This window comes from Macaca thibetana, chromosome 13 (assembly GCF_024542745.1).
Source record: "Macaca thibetana thibetana isolate TM-01 chromosome 13, ASM2454274v1, whole genome shotgun sequence".
In the NCBI taxonomy this organism is placed as follows: Eukaryota; Metazoa; Chordata; class Mammalia; order Primates; family Cercopithecidae; genus Macaca; species Macaca thibetana.
Window position 1 is genome coordinate 5,257,163 of NC_065590.1, and position 15,263 is coordinate 5,272,425.

Consider the following 15,263-nt stretch of genomic DNA (forward strand, 5'->3'; position numbering starts at 1 on the left):
TACACTTTTAGTATGTCCTGAATGTGGCATTGGTAGTGAAGTTATCCTTAAATCTTAATGCTTTAAAAAAAATCTCTTAGCTGGCCAAGACTTTAAAGTTGATCTATTATTTTTGTTTGTTTTTGGTTTCTGTTATTCTTTTTGAGACGGCGTCTCTGTTGCCCAGGCTGGAGTGCAGTGGCACGATCTTGGCTCATTGCAGCCTCCACCTCTCAGGTTCAAGCGATTCTCCTGCCTCAGCCTCCCAAGTAGCTGGGACTACAGGCACGCGCCACCACACCCGGCTAATTTTTGTATTTGTAGTAGAGACAGGGCTTCAGCATGTTGGCCAGGCTGGTCTCGATCTCCTGACCTCGTGATCCACTCGCCTTGGCCTCCCAAAGTGCTGGGATTACAGGCGTGAGCCACTGCGCCTGGCCAAGTTGATCAGTTATTAAATATATGCTGAGCATAGAGTACATGAAAAGCACCTGCTGCTGGGCTTATCTCATGACCAGCCGATGTCACTCTTGCCTTTATCTTTGTCCTCTGGGAGTCCTCCTCTTCCTCACTGACGATAAAGCCTATTTTTCTTCCCCCACAAAGGCCACTCCTAGCCCCTCTCTCTGTGACATTGAAAACAAACAGAGTCCCTGGAACACTAATGGTCTCTCCCCTCTGAGTGCTGAGGGCCTGCCTAGTTACTTGTTTTCCTGGAGCGTGCAGGGCTCTCCCAACTGTCTGTTAGTTAACTGACTGCTAGGTGCCAGGGGGTGGGGGGTAGGGGGGCATACAATGGAATGCAGGATCTACATCCAGCCTTTCAGGAGCCTACAGCTCAGCAAGTTCAGCAAGTGAGAGAACACAATCACACCAGGGACGTTCTAACCATCACTAAAATAAATCTCTCATCACAGCTACTCCTTTTCCTAGCTTCTCTATTTTTGCCAATGTAACTTTTCCATCCCTGTGACTAAGAGATGAGTAAGAGATGTAAGAGGAAGAGCTGGTTTGGCACAGAACACAGTAACTTTATTTGAGGTTGAGTTTGAGGTTTAGGTGCGACAGGCTTGACTGAATCATCTCTGCTCCCTTCTACTACACTGACTCAACCAACTGCCAGATCCTGAAGACCCTGCTTCTGAGAGCTCTCTCACACCTGCATCCTGATTCCAGTGCAAATCTGAACAGCAGCAGCAGCCCTGGGGCCATCTCCAGGCTCATCACCCTCTCCTTTCCCAACTATTCTTCTTAAACCCCAATGCTGAACTTTCGGTTCTCCAACAGCTATTTCAGTGCCCACTCTGGGAATATGTCCTTGTTCCTGCAGCTATAACAAAATACCTTAGACTGGGTACTTTATAAACAAAAGAAATGTATTTCTCACAGTTCTGGAGGCTGGGAAGTCCAAGATCATGGTGCGGACAGATTTGGTGTCTGGTAAAAGTTTGCTCTTTGCTGCTTCTTTAACATACTAATTGTACACATTTATGGGGTACATGTGATATTGTGACACATGCATCAGGGTGTTTAGCATATCCATTACCTTGAACACTTATTTCTTTGTTGGGAACATTCCAAATCTTTTAGATATTTTGAAATACATAATATATCATTAACTATAGTCACCTTACTGAGCTATCAAATACTAGAACTTATTCCTTCTATCTAACTGCATGTTGATACCCATTAATCATTAACCCACCTTTCATTCCTCCCTATTCTCTCCAGCCTCTGGTAACCACCATTCTACTCTTCGCCTCCACAAGATAAACTTATTTTAGCTCTCTCCTATGAGTAAGAACATGCAATATTTGTCTTTTTGTGTCTGGCTTATTTAACATAACGACCTCCAGTTCTTGCTCTCTGCTTCTAAGACAGTACCTTGTTGCTACATCCTCATGTGGCAGAAAGCAGAAGGATGACAGAGATGAACACTGTGTCCTCACATGGCAGAAGAAATGAAAGGGCCAGCTAGCTCTCTGAAGCCTCTTTTACAAGGTTATTAATCCCATTCATGACGGTGGAGGCTTCATGGCCTAATCATCTTGCAAAGGACCCACCTCTTAATATTGTTGCATTGGGGATCACGTTCAATGTGAATTTTGGAAGGACACAAACATTCAAACCACAGTAGGACAGAAACAAGCAAAGCTTCATGGTTTCTGCCCTTGTGCATATTCCACCCTACTTCTCAAAGGAAGGCTCCAAAGGACTTGTGGACACCCCCCACTGCCCAGCCTGGCAATCTAGGCCCCCTGAACTTTCCCTCCAGATTCATCTTCTACTAGAGCTCCATGCACGCCTGTACAGGAGGAAGCCCATGCCTTCATGTACCTTTATCTTTGCTCCCCTAAGCCTGGATGTCCTCTGCACTCCTGCCTCCTTCTCCAACACCACCTGTCAAAATTCTAATCTGTCCTTCAATGCTCCACTCAAAGCCCAATGCCCTTGTAGGCCGTTCATGATCCCCTATCCAAAATGTGTGCTCCCCATCTTTGAGTTCTCATGGTACCCTTTTGTACATTTCTGACATTCGTCGTGTTATACTTGAGGATCAAAGTAAATGGACATCTTAGCCTCCCTCTTCAGCTATCAGAGAAAAGGGTCCCTGTCTTACCCATACTGGACGCTCCTCATCTCTCCACCACAGCAGCTGCCTCATACACAGGATGCTTTATACCAAGGGTGACCATACAATTCACTTTAATTTATTGTTCAAACTAGAACACTAAAGTGAAAGGAGCACAATTAATAATTATGCAGGGCTCCAAGTGAAATTGATATTGTCCTTGGCTACTTGGACATGCAGTTATCTTTTTATGCCAAATGAAGGCTCAAAGAGCAGGAATCCTGGTTGTATGGATGGACAGTGATCAGCATGAAGAAGTGGGAGAGTTTCCTGTAGCTGGCATTGTTGGGGATGGTCCTATGGGGCAGGTGGTCTCTGAGGTATGTCCACAAGGTACAGATGGGATTCAGGAAGGTCCCATTAGACAGAGACAAGAAGAAACGGCACTATGGAAGGTTGGATGGTGGGAGCAAAGGTGGACTGCATTTGATATGTTCAGGGAAAAGTGAGTGTGGTTTAAATTATGGTTGATGTTGGGGAGAAATAGGCAACACGGTTGGAAAGTGGAGTTGGAAGGAACTTGGCTAACACCAGCCTAGGTCTGGTCTTTATCCAGGAGGTAAGAACAAGCACCCACGTGTTTCTGAGCAGGAAAGAGACAAAGCAAATGTAGAATTTTAGGAGGATTCATCTGGTAGCTGTGTTTAGAGCAGGGAGAGGCTGAGGAAGGGGAGGCCATATGGGATCACTGGAAATAATTTCAGTGTAAGATGATAAGATATTAAAGGAAATATTGGTTACCAAAAAGAGTGAGTCAGGAGAACTTAAAGCGAAAAGTTAACAAGGCTCTGTGATCCACGGGGGTCAGGGGTGGCTTTAGGTTATACTTTGTATAGGTTCTATCTGTTGATATCGAGATTGAACTAAGAAAGTCAAGGGGCAGAGATAACTTGGAGGAAGAGGCTAAATTTAGATTTCCGTATGTTGAGTGTGAGGTACCAGTGGCTCACATAAATGGAAATGTCCAGTAGAGAGTCAGGGAGGAACACCTAGGAGGTGGGCGAGGTCAGGACCAGTGAGAACGATTCAGGAGTCATCCACCTGCAGGAGGCCATAGGTGAAAGACAAAAAGGATGAGATGTCTGGGGCCAAACAGTAGGAAGAGTGATGGCGATTATCAAGATGAGATCTCAGAGAAAGCCTGCGCTTAATGGAGAAGGGAAAGAGGAAGAGACTGAGGATTTGGGGGTGGGGGAGTTGAATGACACAGTCCTGAGGGCTAAAGGAAGCTTCGAGAGAGGTGCTCAATTGTGTCAAATTTTGCAGAAAGGTTGAGAAGGATAGACTCGGTGAAAAATGACTTTGGCAACTGAATGACAGTCAAAATGAGAAATGTCTAAGGAAATGAACCAAAAATGGATTTCTCTGGCTAATGACATTGCCGGAGGCTGACAAAGGGGCATTGGTTAAATGTTCATGTGATATGTGTGTTTCCTTAAGGACTTAAAGACAGAACAACCGAAAAGTCAGTTAGATACAACTAAAATATGAATGCTTCTTTTATTTATTAATTTATTATTACTACTATTTTGAGACAGGGTCTCAGTCTGTCACCCAGGCTAGAATGCAGAGGCGCAATCACGGCTCACTGTAGCCTGGACCTCGTCAGGCTCAGGTGATCCTCGCACCTCAGCCTCTCGAGTAGCTGAGACTGTCAGTGCACAGCACCATACCTGGCTAACTTTTGTATTTTTTAGTAGAGATGGAGTTTTCTCATGTTGCCCAGGCTGGTCTTGAACTACTGAACTCAAGCGATTCTGCCACCCCAGCCTTCCAAAGCGCTGGGATTATAGGCATGAGCCACCACACTTGGCCTGAATGGCTCTAACATTAACCAGGTTTGTGACCCAAGACCAAAGTACCAAAATGATAGTTACTAACCTGTGATACCTTTTTTCACCTATAAGGTAGGAATACTGGGCATAGAAGAAAGAGCTTTTCTTGATACAGATCCCATCATAATGATACCTGGGAAAATAAAGGCTGTCTTTAAATTTATGTCTAACTACTGACATGCTTTAGGGAAAGCAGAAAACAGGCGAGCTAATGAAGACTTGGAGTTCTTCTCCAGGTTTTATCATTGGCTGCATTTCTCTGGAAAAGCTAATCCTTCAGTCTGACCAAGCTATGTAGACAAGCAACTTCATACACTTTCACACATATCAGCCTTGAAATGGGCTTGTGGAGGCTCTCCTCTGCTTGCCTGATGCAGGACATGCTCATCTTAGAGAGATGTGATAGGGAAAGTCTCCTGTGCCCTGCCCTGCCCCCTCAACCACTGTCTCCCCTACCCCCCCGCACCCATTAACCTTTTTCAGGTGAAGGGAAAATGACACCAAGGTTCCTTCCACTGAAGTTGTCAGAAACCCAGTAGAGAAGTCAAGAGCCTTCTCTGCAGCCCAGACTTTCCTCCGCTAAGCCCAGGGGACTACAGCAGCTTGTCCCGGAGGCTTAAGACAAAATGTTTTCAAGTTCATTATTGCCCAATATTAGGTTTGGCAAACACTTCCACTGTCTTCAATTCCTTGGTGAGTGGCAGCCCCGTTTCCTAATTTGGCTTCAATGTCTTCTCACTGATTTCCCCTCGCAATTTAAAACAAGCAACAAATAGCAATAATAACTGAGTGACAATTATGACACAAGGCACCCAATAATGCTGGAATTTCTTTTCACGTTAGAAATACAACCTTTGGGCCGGGTGCAGTGGCTCACACCTGTAACCTCAGCTCTTTGGGAGTCTGAGGCGGGTGGATCACCTGAGGTCAGGAGTTTGAGACCAGCCTGGCCAACATGGGAAAACCCTGTCTTTACTAAAAATACAAAAAATTAGCTGGGCGTGGTGACAGGTGCCTGTAATCCCAGCTACTCAGGAGGCTGAGGCAGGAGAATCGCTTGACCCTGGGAGGCAGAGGTTGCAGTGAGCCATGATCATGCCATTGCACTCCAGACTAGGCGACAAGGGTGAAACTCCGTCTCAAAAAAAAAAAAAAAAAAGAAAGGTAATATAGCCTCAGGACCGCACCTCCCGCACATAACTCAAGTATGCTAATTGGGTGAACACTGAAATTTTAGTTCAAAGGGTAATTAAAACAGTTCCAAGGCTGGACATAGTGGCTCATGCCTATAATCTCAGTGCTTCGGGAGGCCAAAGTGGGAGGCTCACTTGAGCCCAGGAGTTTGAGACCCACCTGGGCAATTTAGCAAAACCTCATCTCTAAAAACATAAAAATTAGCCAGGCCTGGTGGAACACACCTGCAGTCCTAGCTGCTCAGGAGGCTGAGGTGGGAGGACTGCTTGAGCCCAGGGGCTTGAGGCTGCAGTGAGCAATGATCACACCATTGCACTCCAGCCTAGGTGACAGTTCCATTATTTGATGTGTGTTAATTATTTAAATATTTCAAGAATGAGACATTTACATAACTGTAGAACAATAAAAATATATTGTAACCTTCATATTTTAACAAAATTCTGAAGAAAATAGAGGCCAGCGTTTGGTTCTAGCACCAACTGAATGATTTCAGGCACTGGGAATTAATGTGAATTGTGGACACTCTTTGGTAAGAGTTGTTATTTATAGTTTGTTTTGGTTTGCATTTTTTGTCATTCATTTTGTGATTTTCCAAATCCTTGTTTTTAACACTTGAAATAAAACAAAAATTCTAAACCTACCTGGCACTTCCTCTAGTGCCCAGCCTCCGGGTGCCAAGGTCAGGAAAAACCAATCTCACAAGCTAAAAGAATAAGCCAGATTTAAAGTTGCAACTTGAAAACTTAGAAACAAACTTCCAATTTTTTTATCCTATAATATTTAAATTATATTTCTATTTCCTCCTTTCTAATAAACAATAAAGAAAATAAGTATAACAATAAAGTAATACGGTAACAATAAAGAAAATAAATGGAAATGAAATTTTTGAGGAAAAAAAAGACAAGTGTGAAAAAGAAAACATACCCCTTGGAGGTCAGGCACAGTGGCTCCTGCCTGTAATCCCAACTTTGGGAGGCTGAGGCAGACAAATCACTTGAGGTCAGGAGTTCAAGATCAGCCTGGCCAAAATGGTGAAACCCTGTTTCTCCAACCTGGTCTCTACTAAAAATAAAGGCTGGGCATCGTGGCTCACGCCTGTAATTCCAGCACTTTGGGAGGCTGAGGCAGGTGGATCATGAAGTCAAGAGATTGAGACCATCCTGGCCAACATGGTGAAACCCCGTCTCTACTAAAAATACAAAACTTAGCTGGGTGTGGTGATGTGTGCCTGTAGTCCCAGCTGCTCAGGAGGCTGAGGCAGGGGAATTGCTTGAACCTGGGAGGTGGAGGTTGCAGTGAGCCAAGATCGCGCCACTGCACTCCAACCTGGTGACAGAGCGAGACTCCGTCTCAAAACAAACAAACTTAGCCGAGTGTGGTGGCACACACCTGTAGTCCCAGCTACTCTGGAGGCTGAGGCAGGAGAATCACTGGAACCAAGGTGGCAGAGGTTGCAGTGAGCCAAGATCATGCCACTGCACTCCAGCCTGGGTGACAGAGTGAGACTCTGTCTCAAAAAAAAAAAAAAAAAAAAAGAACAAAAGAAAAAGAGAAAAAAAGAAAACGTATCACTTGGAGAAAATGCCATTTAAATGTCGATGTTGGCCAGGCGTGGTGGCTGTAATCCCAGCACTTTGGGAGGCCACGGTAGACAGATCACCTGAGGTCAGGAGTTTGAGATAAGCCTGGCCAACATGGTGAAACTCTGTCTCTACCAAAAATACAAAAATTAGCCGGGCGTGAACCCAGGAGGCAGAGGTTGCAGTGAGCCGAGTGCATCACAATCTAGCCTAGGCAACAAGAGTGAAACTCGGTCTCAAAAACAAAACAAAACAAAAAACCTCAGTGTAATTTCTTCCAGTCTTTTTTTCAAAGCCCCAATATGTGTAAGTGTTCTCTGTGTTTCAAATTTAAAACCTGGCATCACGCAATTAGCATGTCTGCAGCTTTGCATTCTATTTTCTTCCCTCAACATTATGCCATGGACATTTCCCCTGGTCATTAAAAATTTTCTGGAAACAGGGAATTATGAACCACAGTTATAATTGGTCTCACAGGTTGGCATCATAGTCCAACCTGTGAGAATGCTATAATTTTCCCATTTTTCTCTTTTTCTAATGTGATAGTCATTTTCACTTTTTAAATTATTCTTATACTTTAAGTTCTAGGGTACATGTGCAGAACGTGCAGGTTACACAGGTATACGTGTGCCATGTTGGTTTGCTGCACCCATCAACTCGTCATTTACATTAGGTATTTCCCCTAATGCTATCACTCCACAACCCCCAACCCTGTGACAGGCCCCACTGTGTGATGTGCCCCTCCCTGTGTCCATGTGTTCTCATTGTTCAATTCCCACCTATGAGTGAGAACATGCAGTGTTTGGTTTTCTGTCCTTGTGATAGTTTGCTGAGAATGATGGTTTCCAGCGTCATCCATGTCCCTGTAAAGGACATGAACTCATCCTTTTTTATGGCTGTATAGTATTCCATGGCATATATGTGCCACATTTTCTTAATCCAGTCTATCATTGATGGATTTATAATCCTTTGGGTATACACTCAGTAATGGGATCTCTGGGTCAAATGGTATTTCTAGTTCTAGGTCCTTGAGGAAGCACAACACTGTCTTCCACAATGGTTGAACTAATTTACACTCCCACCAACAGTGTAAAAATGTTCCTATTTCTCCACATCCTCTCCAGCATCTGTTGTTTCCTGACTTTTTAATGATCGCCATTGTAACAGGTGTGAGATGGTACCTCATTGTGGTTTTGATTTGCATTTCTCTGATGACCAGTGATGATGAGCATTTTTTCATGTCTGTTGGCTACATAAATGTCTTCTTTTGAGAAGTGTCTGTTCATATCGTTTGCCCACTTTTTGATGGTTTTTTTTTTTTTCTTGTAAATTTGTTTAAGTTCTTTGTAGATTCTGGATATTAGCCCTTTTTCAGATGGGTAGATTGTAAAAATTTTCTCCCATTCTGTAGGTTGCCTGTTCACTCTGATGATGGTTTCTTTTGCTGTGCAGAAGCTCTTTAGTTTAATTAGATCCCATTTGTCTATTTCGGCTTTTGTTGCCATTGCTTTTGGTGTTTTAGTCATGAAGTCTTTGCCCATGACTATGTCCTGAATGGTATTGCCTAGGTTTTCTTCAAGAGTTTTTAATCGTTTTAGGTCTTACATATAAGTCTTTAATCCATCTTGAGTTAATTTTTGTATAAAGTGTAAGGAAGGGATCCAGTTTCAGCTTTCTATATATGGTTAGCCAGTTTTCCCAGCACCATTTATTAAATAGGGAATCCTTTCCCCATTGCTGGTTTTTGTCAGGTTTGTCAAAGATCAGATGGTTGTAGATGTGTGGTGTTATTTCTGAGGGCTCTGTTCTGTTCTATTGGTCTATATACCTATTTTGGTACAAGTACCATGCTCTTTTGGTTACTGTAGCCTTGTAGTATAATTTGAAGTCAGGTAGCATGATGTCTCCAGCTTTGTTCTTTTTGCTTAGGATTGTCTTGGCTATGCAGGCTCCTTTTTGGTTCCATATGAACTTTAGTTTTTTCCAATTCTGTGAAGAAAGTCATTGGTAACTTGATGAGGATGGCATTGAATCTATAAATTACCTTGGGCAGTATGGCCATTTTCACAATATTGGTCCTTCCTATCTCTGAGCATGGAATATTCTTCCATTTGTTTGTGTCCCCTTTTATTTTGTTGAGCAGTGGTTTGTAGTTCTCCTTGAAGAGGTCCTTCACATCCCTTGTAAGTTGGATTCCTAGGTATTTTATTCTCTTTGTAGCAATTGTGAATGGAAGTTCACTCATGATTTGGCTCTCTGTTACTGGTGTATAGGAATGCTTGTAATTTTTGTACATTGATTTTGTATCCTGAGACTTTGCTGAAGTTGCTTACCAGCTTAAGGAGATTTTCGGCTGAGAAGATGGGGTTTTCTAAATATACAATCATGTCATCTGCAAACAGGTATAATTTGACTTTCTCTTTTTCTAATTGAATACCCTTTATTTATTTCTCTTGCCTGATTACCCTGGCCAGAACTTCCAACACTATGTTGAATAGGACTGGTAAGAGAGGGCATCCTTGTCTTGTGCTGCTTTTCAAAGGGAATGCTTCCAGTTTTTGCCCATTCAGTATGATATTGGCTGTGGGTTTGTCATAAATAGCTATTATTTTGAGATACGTTCCATCAATACCTAGTTTATTGAGAATTTTTAGCATGAAGGGCTGAATTTTGTTGAAGGCCTTTTCTGCATCTATTGAGATAATCATGTGGCTTCTGTCATTGGTTCTGTTTATGTGATGGATTACATTTACTGATTTGAACATGCTGAACCAGTCTTACATCCCAGGGATGAAGCCAACTTGATCGTGGTGGATAAGCTTTTTGATGTGCTGCTAGATTCGGTTTGACAGTATTTTGTTGAGGATTTTCACATCAATATTCATCAGGGATCTTGGTCTAAAATTATCTTCTTTTGTTGTGTCTCTGCCAAGCTTTGGTATCAGGATGATGTTGGCCTCATAAAATGAGTTAGGGAGGATTCCCTCTTTTTCTATTGATTGGAATAGTTTCAGAAGGAATGGTACCAGCTCCTCTTTGTACCTCTGGTAGAATTAGGCTGTGAATCCGTATGGTCCTGGACTTTTATTGGTCAGTAGGCTATTAATTATTGCCTCAATTTCAGAACCTGTTATTGGTCTATTCAGAGATTCAACTTCTTCCTGGTTTAGTCTCGGAAGAGTGTATGCTTCCAGGAATTTATCCATTTCTTCCAGATTTTTTAGTTTGAGTAGAGGTGTTTATACTATTCTCTGATGGTAGTTTGTATTTCTGTGGGATCAGTGGTGATATCCCCTTTATCATTGTTTATGGCATCTATTTGATTCTTCTCTCTTTTCTTCTTTATTAGTCTTCCTAGTGGTCTACCAATTTTGTTGATCTTTTCAAAAACACCAGCTCCTGGATTCATTGATTTTTTGAGGGTTTTTTTTTTTGTGCCTCTATCTCCTTCAGTTCTGCTCTCGTCTTAGATATTTCTTGCCTTCTGCTAGCTTTTGAATTTGTTTGCTCTTGTTTCTCTAGTTCTTTTAATTGTGATGTTAGGGTGTCGATTTTAGATCTTTCCTGCTTTCCCTTGTGGGTATTTAGTGCTATAAATTTCCCTCTACACACTGCTATAAATGTGTCCCAGAGATTCTGGTACGTTGTGTCTTTGTTCTCATTGGTTTCAAAGAACGTCTTTATTTCTGCCTCCATTTCGTTACTTAACCGGTAGTCATTCAGGAGCAGGTTGTTCAGTTTCCATGTAGTTATGTGGTTTTGAGTGAGTTTCTTAATCCTGAGTTGTAATTTGATTGCACTGTGATTTGAGAGACAGTTTATTGTGATTTCTGTTCTTTTACATTTGCTGAGGAGTGCTTTACTTCCAATTATGTGGCAATTTTAGAGTAAGTGTGATGTGGTGCTGAGAAGAATGTATATTCTGTTGATTTGGGCAGGAGAGTTCTGTAGGTGTCTATTAGGTCTGCTTGGTGCAGGGCTGAGTTCAGGTCCTGGATATCCTTGTTAATCTTCTGTCTTGTTGATCTGTCTAATATTGACAGTGGGGTGTTAAAGTCTCCCATTATTATTGTGTGGGAATCTAAGTCTCTTTGTAGGTCTCTAAGGACTTGCTTTATGAATCTGCGTGCTCCTGTATTGGGTGCATATATATTTAGGATAGTCAGCTCTTCTTGTTGAATTGACCCCTTTACCATTATGTAATGGCCTTGTCTCTTTTGATCTTTGTTGGTTTAAAGTCTGTTTTCTGAGAGACTAGGATTGCAACCCCCTGCTTTTTTTTGCTTTCCATTTGCTTGGTAGATCTTCCTCCACCCCCTTATTTTGAGCCTATGTGTCTCTCTGCACGTGAGATGGGTCTCCTGAATACAGCATGCTGATGGGCCTTGACTCTTTATCCAATTTGCCAGTCTGTGTCTTTTAATTGGGGCATTTAGCCCATTTACATTTAAGGTTAATATTGTTATGTGTGAATTTCATCCTGTCATTATGATGTTCGCTGGTTATTCTGCCATTAATTGATGCAGTTTCTTCCTAGCATTGATGGTCTTTACAATTTGGCATGTTTTTGCAGTGACTGGTTTTCTTTCCATATTAGCGCTTCCTTCAGGAGCTCTTGTAAGGCAGGCCTGGTGGTGACAAAATCTCTCAGCATTTGCTTGTCTGTAAAGGATTTTATTTCTCCTTCACTTATGAAGCTGAGTTTGGCTGGATATGAAATTCTGGGTTGAAAATTCTTTAAGAATGTTAAATATTGGCCCCCACTCTCTTCTGGCTTGTAGGGTTTCTGCCAAGATATCCACTGTTAGTTTGAAGGGCTTCCCTTTGTGGGTAATTCGACCTTTCTCTCTGGCTGCCCTTAACACTTTTTTCTTCAACTTTCGTGAATTTGACAATTATGTGTCTTCGGGTTGCTCTTCTCCAGGAATATCTTTGTGGTGTACTCTGTATTTCCTGAATTTGAATGTTGGCCTGCCTTGCTAGGTTGGGGAAGGTCTCCTGGATAATATCCTGAGGAGTGATTTCTAACTTGGTTCCATTCTCCCCATCACTTTCAGGTACACCAATCAAACGTAGGTTTGGTCTTTTAACATAGTCCCATATTTCTTGAAGGCTTTGTTAATTTCTTGTTACTCTTTTTTCTCTAATCTTGTCTTTTCTCTTTATTTCATTAATTTGATCTTCAATCATTGATATCCTTTCTTCCACTTGATCAAATCGGCTATTGAAGCTTGTACATGCGTCACAAATTTCTTGTGCCATGGTTTTCAGCTCCATCAGGTCATTTAAGGTTTTCTCTACACTGTTTATTCTAGCTAGCCATTCGTCTAACCCTTTTCAAGGTTTTTAGCTTCCTTGTGATGGGTTCAAACATCCTCCTTTAGCTCGGAGGAGTTTGTTATTATTGACCTTCTGAAGCCTACTTCTGTCAACTTGTCAGTTATTCTCTGTCCAGTTTTGTTCCGTTGCTGGCGAGGAGCTGTGATCCTTTGGAGGAGAAGAGGCACTCTGGTTTTTGGAATTTTCAGTGTTTCTGCTCTAGTTTTTCCCCATCTTTGTGGTTTTATCCACCTTTGGTCTTTGATGGTGGTGATCTACAGATGGGGTTTTGGTGTGGATGTCCTTTTTGTTGATGTTGATGTTATTCCTTTCTGTTTGTTAGTTTTCCTTCTAACAGTCAGGCCCCTCAACTGCAGGTGTGTTGGAGTTTGCTGGAGGTCCACCCAGACTCTGTTTGCCTGGGTATCACCAGCAGAGGCTGCAGAACAGCAAATATTGCTGCCTGATCCTTCCTTTGGAAGCTTTGTCCCAGAGGGGCACCTGACATATGAGGTGTCTGTTGGCCCCAACTGGGAGGTGTCTCCCAGGCAGGCTACACGGGGGTCAGGAACCCACTTGAGGAGGCAGTCTGTCCATTCTTAGAGCTTGAATGCTGTGCTGGGAGAACCACTGCTCTCTTCAGAGCTGTCAGACAGGGACATTTAAGTATGCAGAAGTTGTCTGCTGCCTTTTGTTCAGCTATGGCCTGCCCACAGAGGTGGAGTCTACAGAGGCAGTAGGTCCTGTTGAGCTGCAGCAGGCTCCACCCAGTTCGAGCTTTCCCGGCTGCTTTGTTTACCTACTCAAGCCTCAGTAATGGCAGATGCCCCTTCTCCCCCGACACCTGGCTGCAGCCTCGCCTTGCAGGTCGATCTCAGACTGCTGCTGTGTTAGCAGGGAGCAAGGCTCTGTGGACATGGGACCTGCTGGGCCCAGCATGGGAGGGAATCTCCTGGTCTGCCAGTTGCTAAGACCTTGGGAAAAGTGCAGTGTTTGGGCAGGAGTGAACTGTTTTTCCAGGTACAGTCTGTCACGGCTTCCCTTGGCTAGGAAAGGGATATCCCCTGACATCTTACGCTTCCCAGGTGAGGCAACACCCACCCTGCTTCAGCTCACCCTCCATGGGCTGCACCCACTGTCCAACCAGTCCCATTGAGATGAACCAGGAACCTCAGTTGGAAATGCAAAAATTACCCATCTTCTGCATCAGTCTCGCTGGGAGCTGCAGACCGGAGCTGTTCCTATTTAGCCATCTTGGAAGCCAGATCCCATTTTCACTTTTTATTATCCATTTGTTTGCCTAATTTGTTTTCACTTTCTGGGTTTGGCTAGTGAATGCTATCTTGTTTATCAGCACTTTGTTAGAGAGCCATGAAATTACACTTATGATCAATAGAAGTCTGGTCTAGTTTCTGAATCAAAGCGGTTCATGACAAGAACGGCATCCATGACATGCATGTTGAGAGTGGAAATCCTGGATCATCATGAAATTACAAAACACAGAGCAGGGAAGCCACGACGTTTGGAGCTGTCAAGTAATTATTTCTGTTCTTTTTCTACACCCTGTCCATAATCATTCAGCCCTCGCCTCTGCTTGGTTGCATGTTGCATCCCCCCCTTTTTTTTTTTTTTTAAATTAGCTCCCAAGCAGTGGGATTCGATGGAAATGTGAACCATTTTTCCTCTTTTCTGGCTCCAGGTCCTACTCTCTTCCTGCAAGAAGCCCACATAAGCCGGGATGAGGAGGCAAGACAAAAGAGCAGAGTAGGCAAGTTTGACACAATTAACACCTTGGTCATGCCTCCAAATGTGGTGGGTCTTTCAGGGAAGAAGAACCAAAATGTACAGGAGGAAAATGACAGGAGACAAAAGGGGAAGTCAGCCAAATCTAAATGCAGAATTAGAGGCTAGAAATTCCTGTTGTCAACAAGAGATTCTGGCAATTTCATCTCCTCTAACTTAAGAAAATCATTGAAAAGCCTTCCTATATGTTTAGTTGCAAAGCAAAATCAAGACGCACATTTTAAGTACCTAAAGAAATTATGATAAAGTATGCAGCAGGCTCAGATTCTAGCCCTGAGAAATAATCTGGTGTTTGGGAGAGAAAAGCAGAAGTAAAGTGCCTGATTGTCAGGCAACGTAATACTCTGTACATTTGATAATACTGAGTCACCCCAACCCCTGACTATCCTGTGATTTCATGTTAATATAGAGAGCAAATACAACACGGTTAAAATGAAAAAATCAACTGGGATAACTTGCAGAAAATATAAGTTAAAAATTATATCCTGAAAATAGACAGAACTCAAACAAATCAATAGGAAATACACCCCAATAGAAAATGGTCTGGTGGTAATATGTACACACAACATACACATGACCAAAGCGCATGCAAAAGTGCTCACCTTACAATCCAATAAATGCAAGTAGAAACAGCTAATTCTAGTTTTTACCCAACAAGTTTTCTGGGGTAGGAATGTTATGAATTTGTGTTAAGAATACCATGAATTATCATCAGGGATGAGCACTGACTGCAATTGTTTACAGTTGGTTGCAAAAAGCAATTTGGCAGGCCATACGTGGGGATCTATCCTAAAAAAATGACCAGATATGGATGGGGACTTATAGTGTTTAAAACAAAGGAAAATTACAAACAACCTGTATTTCCAATAAGGGATATGGTTAGGCTGGGCGCGGTGGCTCACACCAGCACTTTGGGAGGCC

At 42.7% G+C, this 15,263-nt stretch overlaps 1 protein-coding gene across 6 annotated transcripts in view; it reads right to left on the bottom strand.

Annotated features, from left to right (window-relative positions):
* RFX8 (regulatory factor X8) overlaps positions 1-15,263 on the bottom strand; it is an 85,588-nt gene that overhangs the window by 51,740 nt on the left and 18,585 nt on the right. For 3 of the 6 annotated variants that reach the window (XM_050755110.1, XM_050755112.1, XM_050755109.1), the window contains exons 3-4: positions 6,282-6,343; positions 4,493-4,579 (exon numbers count right to left, since the gene is read on the bottom strand). The exons of the other annotated variants lie outside the window; for them this stretch is intronic. In XM_050755110.1, coding sequence (XP_050611067.1) covers positions 4,493-4,579; positions 6,282-6,343 — 149 coding nt within the window. The remainder of the gene's footprint in view (positions 1-4,492; positions 4,580-6,281; positions 6,344-15,263) is intronic. 6 annotated transcript variants of the gene reach the window in all.